Source organism: Arvicanthis niloticus, chromosome 7 (assembly GCF_011762505.2).
Source record: "Arvicanthis niloticus isolate mArvNil1 chromosome 7, mArvNil1.pat.X, whole genome shotgun sequence".
Classification (NCBI taxonomy): domain Eukaryota; kingdom Metazoa; phylum Chordata; class Mammalia; order Rodentia; family Muridae; genus Arvicanthis; species Arvicanthis niloticus.
The window spans coordinates 6,074,434-6,088,518 of NC_047664.1; the positions used below are offsets into that span (position 1 = coordinate 6,074,434).

Here is a 14,085-nt window from a genome sequence, read left to right on the forward strand (position 1 = left end):
CTGGAAAACACAGTCAAGATAAACCAGGTTCAGTGGCCCAAGAGGCTGTGCCCAGTGTAAGGGAAGATATGGACTGACAGATTCACTGGCCAATCAGAACCTCCATAAGGGCCTGCCACTCAAAAGAGGAGGAGGGTTTTGCTGGGAATCAGGTTCCATGCACTTGAGCAGGTTTAAGTGATTTGGTGTGTTGTTCTTAGACCTCACTGCTGAATACTGTGGGAACTTAGACAAGCTCTGAAGCTGCAACATGGCCAGGATATGCTCACAAAGGTGAGGAGCTGCAGCTGTGGAAGTGGGTCCTAGTCAGGGCTGGGTGGAAACCAGCATCTTGATGCAGCCATGTGTGAGGTTCCTTTGGTGTTAGTCATTCCTGGACCCATCAGTGGCATCTGAGTAACTTCCCTCTCTGGGCTGAGTCTGCACAAGCATTTGGAACAGGGGCTTGTGTATAGAATCATCCTTGACTGGATACCAATGGCAGACAGGCTTAGTTTCTCTAGGAAAGTCTACAAGATCTTCTCTTCACATGAAACATTTTGGTTGTGATTTGTTTGGAGTTAATTTTGTTAGGGTTGTAAAAGGCATCTTATGTGTTGGGTAACTGAAAGCACATTCTTTCAATATTTCTCTTGTGGTTTTGAAGAAACAAAAAATAGATGTAGTAATTTATGTACTGTGGCACCTTTAGCCTTTTAGAGAAATATTTCTGAGACAAGCTATCATGTCACCTGGATCATTGAAACTAGTTTTTTTTTTTTTTTTTTCCCTTCAGACAGGGTTTCTCTGTATAGCCCTGGCTATCCTGGAACTTATTCTGCAGACCAGGCTGGCTTGAAACTCAGGAATCTGCCTGCCTCTGCCTCCCAAGTGAGGCCTGTGCCACCCACTGCCCAGTGACAAGTAGATGTTTATACACTGTAGTAGGGCCACTGTTTCTCCTCCCTGCACTCCTTCCAATTCCCACACCACCTCTTTTATCCTCCTCTCCCACAGATACCCTCTCATTCTGTTTTCTCTTTAGAAAAGAGCAGATTGCTAAGAGAGGAGAGCCAAGCAGAAAAGCAAATAGAAAAGGCATGTTGTAAGTCCTCATTTTGAGGCTGGACATGGGAAGCCACTAGGAATCAAAGAGCAACATGATCAAGCAAAGGAATCAGAGCCATACTTCGCCCAGAGTTGGGGTTACCACAAATCACCAAGGTAATTGCCAAAACGCATAAGCAGAGACCTGACTGAGACCCATGCAAGCCCCCTTTTGCCATTTAAGTCTCTGCAGGGTTTCTGACAACCCAGGCAGTGTAAGGATTGGGTTCCCTGTGATGTCCAGCCCGGAAAGTTAAAGGAAATACTGATTGACCACTCAAATATCATATACACTTATCAGGGATTGGCTGACATTTCTGTCATTCTAGGTCTGTGTTACCTCATGTAGGGTGATTTTACTCTAGTTGCAGTCATCAGCCTGTTGTCAGGCATTCATTTTATGTTGTCATATATTTAGCTGCTGAGTGGTACTCTATTGTATAAACATACCACATTTTTAAAAAATCCATTCTATAGCTGTAGGTCATCTTTGTTGTTTTTATATTCTGGCTAGTACACATAAAGCTGGTATGAACATAGGAGACCATGTGTCCTTCTGGGTGCTGGATGGAGTACCTTTTCCAGATATGCACAAGACTGATACAGCTGGGTTTGGAGGAAGACAGATTCCTAGTTTCCTAAGGAGTCATGATATTGATTTCCTGATTGGCTGCATTAGTTTGCAGTCCTACAAGCAGTAGAGGGTGGAACACTTGCTTTATATTCTCACTAAGGATGATGGACATTTCTTTGAGTGTTTCTGAGTCATTTCAGATTGTCTGTTTAGAGTTTGTGGTTTAAAATTGTACCCTATTTTTTTTTCTGGAATTTTTGATTTTAGAACATCTAGTTTTGTGAGATCTGTATATATTTTGTATATTACAACTTTATCAGATGTGGATATGCTACAAGTACTTTTCTCATTCCTTAGAGTATCTATTTGCTTTCCAGAAACATCACTGTTTCATGAGATCCAATGTATGAATTGTTGATCTTAGTGCCTGCACTATTAGTGTCCTGTTCAGAAGGCTGTCTCCTGTGACAGTGAATTCAGGGAAGTTCTCCTTTTACTCTTCTCTCAGGTTTACTGTATCTGGTCTAATTTTAAGCCGTTCATCCAATTGTTTATGAGTTTTGTGCATGGTGAAGAATGTAAGTGTATTCGCATTCTTTTCTGTACAGAGCTAGAGTTTAACAAGCACCACTTTGCTAAGTGCTGCCCCTGGGATAGGGTACTGGTGTCAGCCTCAAGGAATGTTGATGGCTGCTCTGGCTATAAATAAGCCTTGTTTGTATAATAATGTACAACTTTTCTGGTCCACTAGCAGTGTAGGACTCTTTCCTTCAGAGAAATGTCCTCCCTGTGAATGTCAATGACTCTATGATGGTAAGAAACAGCAGGAGTCCTAAATTTGAGGGTGTGGCTATGGCTCTGCAAAGTGTTAAAAACTGGGATTTCAGGACAGCTTTTAAGGCTATGGGGAAAAGCTCTAAATGTATGAGTTTAAAAATATATCATTTTTCAACTATGCAAAAAATACAGTTGCAATATAAATTATATGAGGGGCTCTTTAATGAATCTGAAAAAAACAACAAAGACAGATACATTATGAGCTAGTGAGTGAGAAAGATGGAAAGATGCAAAGGCAGGGAGATAAAAAGGCAGGCACATTCCAGAGTTCAAGGTCAGTTTGGGACACAGCAAGTCCAGGCTCAGGAGGGGTAAAATGTTAATTTCATGGTAGGGTCCCATTCTACTAGCTTCTCCTGTGGTTAACAAAGACAGTCAGATCTCTGTATTCTTTTGCAATGGTAATAAAAAAAATCTATGTTTACCATCTCTTAAGAATGGAAGGACTTGGGATATAGGATGGTGATTCCTGAGATACTCCAAAGGAAGCCTTAAGTAAATTGACATTGGATTGATATGTAACATAAAGATTGGACCTGTGTTCTTCTAGATATGAGGTATCCAGAAAATTTTATAGGGAAGATAAAAAGAGAGAACTACTTGGAGAACACACACACACACACACACACACACACACACACACACACAGAGAGAGAGAGAGAGAGAGAGAGAGAGAGAGAGAGAGAGAGAGAGAGAGAGAGAAACAAACAGAGACAGAGATATCTTAGAATAACAGGAATACAGGACATGGACAGAGAGATCTCTTAGTATAGCTAGAAAGGAGAATATACACAGAGAGATCTCACAGGAGAAAGCAGATCATAGAGATTAGAGGACTGAAGAAACCATATCAAGCAGAACCCAGGTCATCAGCTTGAATCCACACTTTGACTTCTAATCATTCTTTTTGCTGTTCCCAGGGACCCCATGTCTCAGAGCCCCTCTCAGTGCCAAGGCTGTTCCTTAGCACTGCTTGCTTATTGTCCTGTTGTTCTCAGTGTGTCTAGGTGGAGTCCTTAGCAAACACTGGGTGTCCATATGTGGTTGGAATTATCTCCTGGTCTTCAACTCTATTCCATTGGCAAACTTGGTTTTTTTGTGTGCTAAATACCATGCAGTTAATATTGTTTTTCTTCCAGATTGCTTTAGGTCTCCTGGGATTTTGTCCTGGGAGCTGGAGATTGTCATTTCAAGGTCTGTAAACTCTTTTATGGGCATTTTGTCAGGAATTGTTGAATTTGTAGATTATTTTTGTGAAGATAGGTATTTTTACTATGTAAAATCCTACTAATTCATGAGTGTGAGAGATTTTTGCATCTTCTTATATCTACTTCAATTTCTTCAAATAATTGAAATCATAGAAATCTTTCGCTTGCTTTTCTAAAGTGACTTGCTTTTTAAATGTTCCTCTAACATTTTTATTTTATTTGTTATTTATTACGTTGTTTCTCTGATTGTTTTCCTCAGTCTCTTTTGTCATTTTGATATAGGAGGCATACAGGAGGGCTATTCATTTATTTTTCAGTTTTCAGTTAATCTTGTATTCAGCCACTTTTCTGAAAGTGTTTATAAGCTTTAATAGAATTTTTTGGATCACTAAGGTCATTTCATCTTCCAATTGGGATAATTTGAATTTTACTCTCCAAATTACAGATATAGAGACTGGTCAGCCTTATCTTGTTCCTCATTTTAAGGAATTTCTCTTGAGTTTATCTTCATTTAATTTTTTATTGGCTAAAAAAAACAGTAGATGTTCCTTAGTATGTTTTTTTATATTTTATATTCCTTGTATCCCTAAAGCTTTTCTCAGATTCACAGTGGTCTTTTATCCTTTGTGTTCTCAGTGCTGGGACTGAAGAAATGTACCAACATGCCCAGCTTGACCACAGTTCTATGGTGCTAGTTTCTCTCTCTCCCCCCTCTCTCTTTTCCCCCTCCCTCCTCCTCTCCTTCTTCCTTCCCTGTTCCGAGCACCTCTTTTTTGTCCCCTTCGCCCGCGAAGAAGGACAGGGAGGCAGTAATCGGGTAGTTACTACAGACAAGGCTTTACTTCTTGTAATGGCAAAAGCAGAAAAGACCCCAAGCCTGGGAATGACACTGCTATATATACCCTAGAGTGGCATGTTCACTTCTGATTGGCTGTTCACTCATCACCCCATATTACGCCCCGGGATGGGCAGTGATTTTGGCGCGCCTTTTGCCTTTTGCAACTGCGCAGTCAGTTGTTTACAAGTGGGAGGACAGGATGTCCATGCCATCTTGGAATGGCAAATCACTGCGGCTCCCAACACTTCCCCCTCTCTCTTTTCCTTTCTTTCTCGGTTTCTGTGCCTTCCTCTCTTTCTGCCTCCCTGCCTCTCTTCTACCAAAAGAATTTTAATCATTATTTTATCTGTAGGAATGGTTTGTCTGCATGCATGGTTTTGTACCCTTTTCATGCCTGTGGGGCAGAAAGGCAAGGAGATTGTGTTAAAATCCCTAAAACTTGAGTTATATGGAGTTGTGAGCTGTTTTGTTTACTGGGATTGAAATAAGGATGCTCTTTTAAAAACTTCTCTCTTCTTAGCTTCTGAGGTATGTTTCACCCCAAATTTTCTATTCTTGATGTTTTCTATCCAAGGTATCCTAGATCATTGGGAATCTAATTTGTTAATACCCTTTAGGTATCAGATAGGGAAGCAAGGAGATAATGAAAACCTTATGTAGATTGACTGTCTTTCTGGCACAGACATGGGTGTGTCTATTGCCAGCCAACTTATTGCCTGTATATTTAAAATGCAGTACAATTTTGGGAAAGATTTCCAGGGAAGAAACAGTCCAATCAGTCCATTTTTAGGTGTAGAGTATAGTTTAAGTTTTGACTACATAGACATCATTTTATAAAGTACATGTGACCACAAAATGGGTTCAATTTGTAAAAGACCTAGAATTCAATGTGGTCCCTGACCAATGGCATAGAAGTCATAAAGTACATTGGACAGTTCCCCTAAGGATGGTTAACACTCTTAGGAAGAAAGAGCCTGGGATAGTTATTCTGCAGAAGGTGGATAAGGACTGCCTCTATAGCTAAAGGTAGGTAAGGTCTGCTGCAAGTAGCAAAGAGTTTACGAGGTCCTTAAAAAATACACTCTGAGCCTTTTGAATTGAATGAAGGTATTTTATTTCCTTCACTGAGAAGTGTCTTATGTACGCTTAATATTCCTGGATTCCCTAGTACACTGTGGGTGTAAGGAACTTTGCCCCCACAACAACTCTTTAAAAGTACAATCTCTTGCTCATTAAAGAGTGGAACTCTTCAGCACCTAGAAGAATTAGCCTGAGGGAAAGGTGGCCTCCCTATTTGACTATTCAGTGAAACATGGCCAGTCCTGAAGTCATTACACATGCACACAACAGAATGTACTTAGAAAATTTTATCTATATATTTGTGCATACTTAATCACACATTCTTAACAAGGAAAATCACCTGGGGAAAATTTTGAAAGCAATATAGAGAAAACTGGTCAGGGAGAAACTGACCCAATGTATTTTAATTAAAATATATAATTGTCAATATTATTTTAAAAGTGGCTATCAAGTTGAGTTTTAAGTTTTAGTGTCATTAGAGCCTATTTATTTGGAATTCTCGTATTTGCTGAAGATCAGGTGAGACTTTTAGCCACATAGACTTAGACACTACTGTCTTCAACTTTCCATTGTTAGGCAGCAGTTCTTACACTAGTTAGACCATAGGATATGCGTCATTCTAATACATCCAATTTCTCCATAATTCATTCCTTTTATCAGTTCTGTTGGTCTTTACAGGAACAGTAGTGGGGAATTCTTTGTTGGTTTGTTTGTGTGTGTGTTTGTTTTTAAAGATTTTATTTATATGAATACACTGTTGCTGTCTTCAGAGAAACCAGAAGAGGGCATCGGATCACATTACAGATGGTTGTGAACCACCGTGTGGTTGCTGGGAATTGAACTCACGATCTCTAGAAGAGCAATCTTAACTGCTGAGCCATCTCTCCAGCCCTGTTTGTTTGTTTTTTAATTTTCCCACTTAGAAAGCCATGCTGACTAAAAACTGCACCACAGTTTTTGTCATCTGGATTGTTTTTCTTCCAAGGTTGTGTCATAGATTCCAGATGAGAAGGAGCTACAGTTTACCTTAACCCAGAATGAAATTATAAAAGTGTAGTCTTTCCTGCAGTGGCAATATTGTGGGAACCATTCCATATGCAGGACAGACATTTCACTCCACTGCAATTTGAGTTGTGCTGTGTAGTTTCCACCTTGATTCCAGGATGGATAAGGGGAAATGCCTACTGAGTGCTGTGAGGGGAGCACAGGCAAGCTGGGAAGTTGTGACCTGGTGAGGACAGGGTCTCTTCCTATACAGGGAAAGTCCTGGCCACTAATCAAACTTGAGCTTCAGTGGAGGGACCACCCAAGGGCTGCTTGGGCTGACAGACTTCTAGGCTACTAGAAGACAGGCACATGTGCTACTGAAACACAAATCTCTGCAGATCTTATCCTTCCCATGTCTGGTAGCCTTGGACAGGAAACCCTGTGCTGTGTCCTTTCAGCACATGCTAACCCTGAGGGAGGAACTCATGTCATTCAAGACTCAGTGTCCAATCAGGTTCCCCAGATAGACTTGCCAGTCAGAAAACAAGGAAGGTTCTTCCTGTTTTCAGTGCTTCAGTTTCCCTGAAGCTGAGCAGGCTTGAGGGCTTCAGTGCATGGTGCATTGTGTGCTACTGCTGTTGTTGTGTCAGTGGAGCACAGGCAAGCTCTGAAGTTTCGAAATGGTGAGCATGTTCAGTGTCCTCCATCAGAAGGAGTGAGCTGGAATGGTAGCCCCCACAGAGGGATGACTGGGAACTAGCAACTAGATGCACTCAACTGTGAAGTTCCTTGTGGTGTTAGCTATTCCCAAGACACAGTGTTGTCTTCTGAATAACTTAACTGTGGATCTGAATCTGCAGAAAACATTTGGAGCCAAGCTTATGTACAGAAACATGACTGAAAGGGTGCAAATTGACGAGGTCTAGTGTTTTTTGACATCTTCTACAAGTTCTCCATGTAGAATTTAACATTTATGTGTAAGATCCCTTTGAATTTATTTTGGGAAGGGGAGTTAGACAGCATCGCATCTCATGTGTATCTAGCACTACCACATTTAGCTATGATATCAAAAACTAAAAGTGATGCTATAGCATTTTTATCAGTTCTCAGGCGATAGTAAGTCAAACCAGGTAGAATTTAGATATTGAAAACCACCTGTATAATTTTCAGAAAGAAGTAGTTTTGGAACAAGTCCTATTAGCAATTAAAACTCTAGGATACACAAGTTCATTCTTGAGGATTTTTCAGGAACGATGGCTGCAAACCATAAATATGAGACAATGTTGATTTACAACCAGCAACTAAGGCCATTTCCCATATCAAAGAGCATGCTCTAAAAAGCTGGTAATGGGGAACTGAAAGATCACAATGGACATTAAAGCCTATAGTGCCGTCAAGTTCAGTTTGTTTTTCTTGATAACTCCACAGTTGTACAACATGGACAAGATGACATCTGGTGACATGATTTGAAATTTAAAATCATGGTTTTTGTTTGGTGTCAGCTGCTTAAGCAAGACTTTCACTGTGGCCCTTAAATATGGAGACTGATATATGTATTCCTTATCAAAATCAGGAACATGCTTGGCACAGCAAGTAACAGGGGGCCTCACACTTGGCAGCTTTCCCTAAAAGCACGAGGTAAGTAGAAAACAAAAACAATAGCAACAACTCAGAAAACCAGAGTTCCTTCTTTTAATCCAGGAATATGCTTGGAAGAGCTGGTAATGGTCTAGGAACAGGCTTTTTGTGGAGGTGTTTTTTCAGATCCTGAGATAACAAGTCTTTCCACCAGGTGGAGCTATTGTTCTCAGTTCCAAGTCTACCACTGTCAGTTTCATTAGTAATATTCTAGTGCTATCTAGTATACCCCTTGTGCATCACTGTGTTATTAGACTGCTCCTGAATTTCTTCCATTTTATGATAGTTTCTGCTGACTTCACCGGTTTCTCCCCTTTCTTTCCATTTCTCCTATGGACTCAGTTTATAAGATTCTAATCCTTTTAGGAAGCCTCCGTAGCGTATGACATAGCTTGTTAAAGGCGTCCTCACCACAGCTCTTATACAGTCTACATTCTACCATTTCTCTCCTCTGCTGCCTGAGACCATTTATGTAGGACCAAGTCATTGATGAGAGACCTGATGGTATGGCCACTGTTGTACTCAAGAAAAATGCTGAGAAAACCGTTGCTTTTAAAAATCTCCCATCATTCTAAGTGGCTGGATTTGAATTCTCCTGTCCCTCCTTAATTTGTTCAAAATTATAACCTGGGGTGTAAACCTAAAACAGATATAAGGATGACGGCATATGTTGAATGCAGAATCTGTTCTTACTGGTTCCTCTGGAGCATTATCCAGTGCTACATTCACCCTAGTTTTGAAGAATTGTTTCTTCATTGTTTTGAATTGTTTTGAAGAATTGTTAATTATTTGATTGTGTGTGGAGTGATTTCTCATAGGCAAGACATATGGATTCTAGAACACCTGGAACTTCAGCATTTTAGCAAAATATTTCTGAGACAAGCTATGCAGAATCAGGGGGCTGGCCTCTTCCTGCCCAGGCTACTGACCTTGCTTTCCTTGTTTGGAATTAAATGAACAGGTATCTGTCATTTCATAACCCAAACTAAAGTGAGATAACACAAGAGAATACCCTTCCTTTCTTTTCTGTATCATATATATTTCTTATTGCCGAGATCAAAACTTCTTGTTTTGCAGATCCAGACTGTGTTTTTCATAGTTTGTAATTTATTCCTCTGATGAGACATCTTAAAAAGTAAGCTTTCATAAAGGCATCGAATTGGGTCTAGGTTACAGTTTCAGAGGTATAGTTCATTTTCATGATCGCATAAAGTATGAAGTATACGTATGGCACACATGATGCTGGAGAAGCCACGAGTTCTCCATCTTCATCTGAAGGGAGCCAAGAGGAGACTCTTTGCACACTGCATGGAGCTTGAGCACTAGAGACATCAAGCCCATCCCTACAGTTAGACACTTCTTCCAACAAGGCGACACTTTCTCCTAAAAGGCTACACCACCTAAATGTGGCACTCCCCATGGGCCAAGCATTCAAGTGTATTGGTCCAAGCCTATTCAATCAACCCCAGGATTCAAGAATGGGCTTCTCATAGACTCCCTTGTGATGCTCACCCTATACAAGCATCAGATGAGAATTGTATCTGTCAAAATTATACTGTTCCTGTCTTTACCATTTTGCTTCTCTTTCTTCGTCATTCTCTATTTAAATTTTTATTTAGAAGTATTGTATTAATGGTTGCAAATGCAAATAGATTCTCCTATCATATAATACATACTACCCACTGTCTCCACTACCTCCAGTTCTTCCACACTCCCACACTTCTTTTATCCTCCTCTTCCCTCCTCTGCTTCCTCTTCAGAACAGAGTGTGAGCCAAGAGAGGACAGCCAAACAGCAAAGAGCAAGATAGACTTTAAGTCACAAAGACCTCATAGAGGCTGGATAAGTTCACCCAAATTGAGGGCCATGTCTCAAGAGTAGGCAGAGCTACACCTCTCCCACTGTTGGGAATCCAACAAAACCACCAGGCTAAAAGCAATAACATATCAACAGAGAACCTGTTATTGACTCATGCAGGATCCCTGCTTCTTGTCTCTGTGAGGTTGCTGGCCACTCAGGTAGTGTAAGGCATCTTCCCTCCCATATTTTGTGCTCCAAGTTAAACCAAGCATTGGTTGGGAATTCAAAGTATTTTGATTGCACCATGAACCTGCACCTCTTGTATGAGGGATGGCTTGTAGGATGATTGATTTGTAGCTGTGTTGGTATCCTGGTTTCTCTTTATGTAGTGTGTGGAGTACTTCCCTATGTGAGACTGAAACATAAGGCTGAAGGTCCAAGCTTGTACCTCTTAGATCTCTCTATATTTAGTGAGCTGTGTGGACATTGTTCTCAGCAATGAGGCCCTGCTGTCAGTTTTCATGGATCCTAAATATGTCCTAGTGTCAGCATGGGTTATCTTAGGGAACTCCACAGGACCATGCTGGCCAACAACTCACATGAATGTAACCCAGTCTCATCATGGATGCCCTGCTCGTCTACAAGGACAGTCAATTCAGACTTCATATCTTCCATTATTATGAGTCTCCATTAGTGTCACCCTAATAAATTCTATGAAGTTGCAAGTGTACTAGCTTTCTACATTAACCCCCAGACTCATCTTAATTCCAGCAGATTCTCCCTGAACTCCGTCTCTCCACCTTCAACTGATCCCTCCCATTACTGTCCCCATCAACGCAATTCCAGCCACAGAATCTGTTCTTTTTTTTTCTTTCCAGGGAGATCAATGTCATTCCCTCCACAATATGCTTTTTAAAAATGTTGTTTATTTTATTGATTTACATTTTAAGTGTTATCTTCATTTCTAGTTTCTCCTCTGCAAACTCTGTATCCTATACACCTCATACATGCTTCTGATGAAGGTGCTCCCCACCTGTCCACTCCCACCTCACTGCCCTAGCCTTCCCCTACATTGGGTCATTGGGCCTCCAAGGACCAAGGTTCTCCATTCCCATTCATTCCAGAAATGTCAGTTCTCTGCTATATATCCAGCTGGAGCCATGGGACCTTCCATGTGTACTTTTGGGTTGGTGGTTTAGTCCCTGGAAGCTCTTATGGAGGTCTGATTGGCTAATATTGTTCTTCCTATGGGGTTCAAACCCCTTCAGCTTCTTCATTCTTTCCCCTAACTCCTCCATTGGGGTTGCCATGCTCGGACTATGGTTGACTGTGAACATCCACATCTGTATTGGTCAATCTCTGTTACAGCTTCTCTGGGAACAGCTATGTCAGGCTCCTGTCAGCAAGCACTTCTTGGCATGAGCAATAGTGTCTTGGTTTGGTGGTTGCGTAGGGGATGGATCCCTAGGTAGGGCAGACTCTGGATGGTCTTTTCTTCGGTCTGTGCTCCACTCTTAGTACCTGTATTCCTTTAGACAGGAGCAATCCTTGGTTAATATTTTGAGATTGGTGGGTGGCCCCATTACTCAACTGGGGGCCATGCCTAAGCACTAGATATGGCCTCTATTGGATTAATCTCCCCTTAGTTGGCTATTGGGTCCTGGAACCCTTTGAATCCCTGGTGTTTAGGACATTCTAATGGCTATACCCAGTAGCATCCCCCACTGCTATACAAGGGAAAATTTTCTTAGCTTTTCCTCTTTGTCTGAGAAGTGTTCTCTTCAAAAAAGTTCTTCTCAGCTCAGTTCCTCTGACTCTTCTATTTGCCCTCAGCACTTAATCGTCTTTCAGAATACATGATCACATGTTAAAAAGTTCATCACAAGTTCAGACAAAAAATTATAAATTGAAATAGAATATATCCATTGGGAATAATTATCTTGCTAAACTTACTTCACCTGTCATGGTTCCACAGGTTCACTGAAGATTGAAAACCATAACTAAGTTATTAGTGAAGTTTTGTATAAATAAACCCAGTCAATATTTTATCTTCTGTCCTATCACCTATACCTTATTATGACCTTTGGTTAATTGTTTAAAACCTCTTGGAATGTGCTCTGAGTAGGAGAAAGTCTGGTTACTGTCTAAGAGCAATTAACTGGTGATTCATGGGAGGCTGGCAGAATTCTTACTGCAGTTTTGACTATAAGAAAAGGATCTCATAGCAATCCCACTATAAAAGAGCTTAATAATCACCAACATAATTTTAGGAATTCTTATAGGATCATCATTAAGACTTAAGTCATCTATTTGTTTATATAGCATCACTACAAAATCACTACAAGGCAGTACATCTTCATAGATCTGCAAATATCTGTTGAAAAGGAGTGGGCTAATGCCTAGTCATTGTTATATATGTTTAATAATAATGGGAAAAGCCTATTAATAGCAGGAATCTTTCCTAAAATGAATTCTTTTGGGCCTTGCCTATGAAAGCAAATCAGCCTCCAATTATAATCCAAAGCAGACCATCTCAGGAAAATCACCTGCTAGTTATTAGCTTATCCTATGATGGCTCCAGACACTGTCTCTGCACATCCTCTGCAGCATCTGCTGTCACCTGAGGTTTTGATCTTAGCCATTCTGATTGTTGTGAGGTGGAATCTCAGGGTTGTTTTGATTTGCATTTCCCTGATGACTAAGGATGTTGAACATTTCTTTAGGTTCTTCTTGGTCGTTTGAGATTCCTCTGTTGAGAATTCTCTGTTTACCTCTGTACACCACTTTTTAAAATAGGGTTATTTGGTCCTTTGGAGTCTAACTTCTTTAGTCCTCTGTATATTCTAGATATTATCCCTTTATCAAATGTAGGGGTGGTAAAGATCTTTTCCCAATCAGTTAGTTGGTTGCCATTTTGTCCTATTGACAGCATCCTTTGGCTTAGAGAAGCTTTTCAATTTTATGATTTCCTGTTTGTCTATAGTTGATCTTAGATCCTGAGCCATTGGTGTTCTGTTGATGGAATTTTCCCCTTTGATTTCTTTCTTCAGAGACTTGAACTTCTTGTCATACATATCATCTCTCCTACTTGGTTAGAGTCACACCAAGATATTTTCTATATTTGTGATGGCTGTGAAGGGTGTTGTTTCCCTAATTTCTTTCTCAGTCCATTTATCCTTAGTATAGAGGAAGGCTACTGATTAGTTTGATTTAATTTTATATCCAGCCACTTTGCTGAAGTTGCTTATCAACTGTAGGAGTTCTCCTTCTTTCTTTTACCTAACCTCTTTTTTTCCTGTGGATTGTGAATTTTCTTTATTGTTGTTGTTGTTGTTATTATTATTACTTTTACTTTTTTACAGTCCTGTCATTGTCCCCTTTCTATAGCTCCTCATCCCATTCCTTCTCTACACTGTCTCCAAGAGAATTTCTTCTTCCCCTTCCTTTGGTAAGACTTCTCTACTTTTTGGGGCCTCAAGTATCTTGAGGCTTAGGTGCCTCTTCTCCCACTGAGGCCAGTTCAGTCTGTTCTTTGCTGTGTATCAGCTCGTGTATGCTGCCTGGTTGGCAGTTAGCTCAGTATCTGAGAGATCTCAGGGTCCCAGGTTATTTGAGAATACTGATCTTCCTATGGGGTTGCCCGCCTCCTCAGCTTCTTCCAGTCTTGCCCTAATTCAACCACAGCCTAACGGTTGGGTGTAAGGATATGCATCTGTCTCAGTCAGCTGCTCATTGATCCTCTTAGAGGACAGCCATGTTATGCCTCTGCATTGATTATCCTTTAGCTAATAGCTAGTATCCACTTATAAGTGAATGCATACCATATTTGTCTTTCTGGGCCTGGGTTACCTCATTTTGTCTAAGTTTTTTCTAGCTGCATCCAATTTCCTGTAAGTTTTATGATATCAATTTTTAACAACTGAATAACATTCAAATGTGTTAATGTACCACAATTTTGTATCCATTCTTCAGTTCAGGGTAATCTAGGTTGTCTCAGTTTCTTACTGGTATGAATAAAGTTGCTATGAACATAATTG

General features: G+C 40.5%; 1 protein-coding gene across 1 annotated transcript in view; it reads left to right on the forward strand.

The window, feature by feature from the left end:
• Positions 1-14,085, forward strand: part of LOC117712544 (uncharacterized) — a 34,496-nt gene that overhangs the window by 12,034 nt on the left and 8,377 nt on the right. Inside the window, exons 4-6 of the mRNA XM_076937864.1 lie at positions 1,025-1,203; positions 3,637-3,691; positions 8,184-8,248. Coding sequence (XP_076793979.1) covers positions 1,140-1,203; positions 3,637-3,691; positions 8,184-8,248 — 184 coding nt within the window. The 5' untranslated portion in view covers positions 1,025-1,139. The remainder of the gene's footprint in view (positions 1-1,024; positions 1,204-3,636; positions 3,692-8,183; positions 8,249-14,085) is intronic.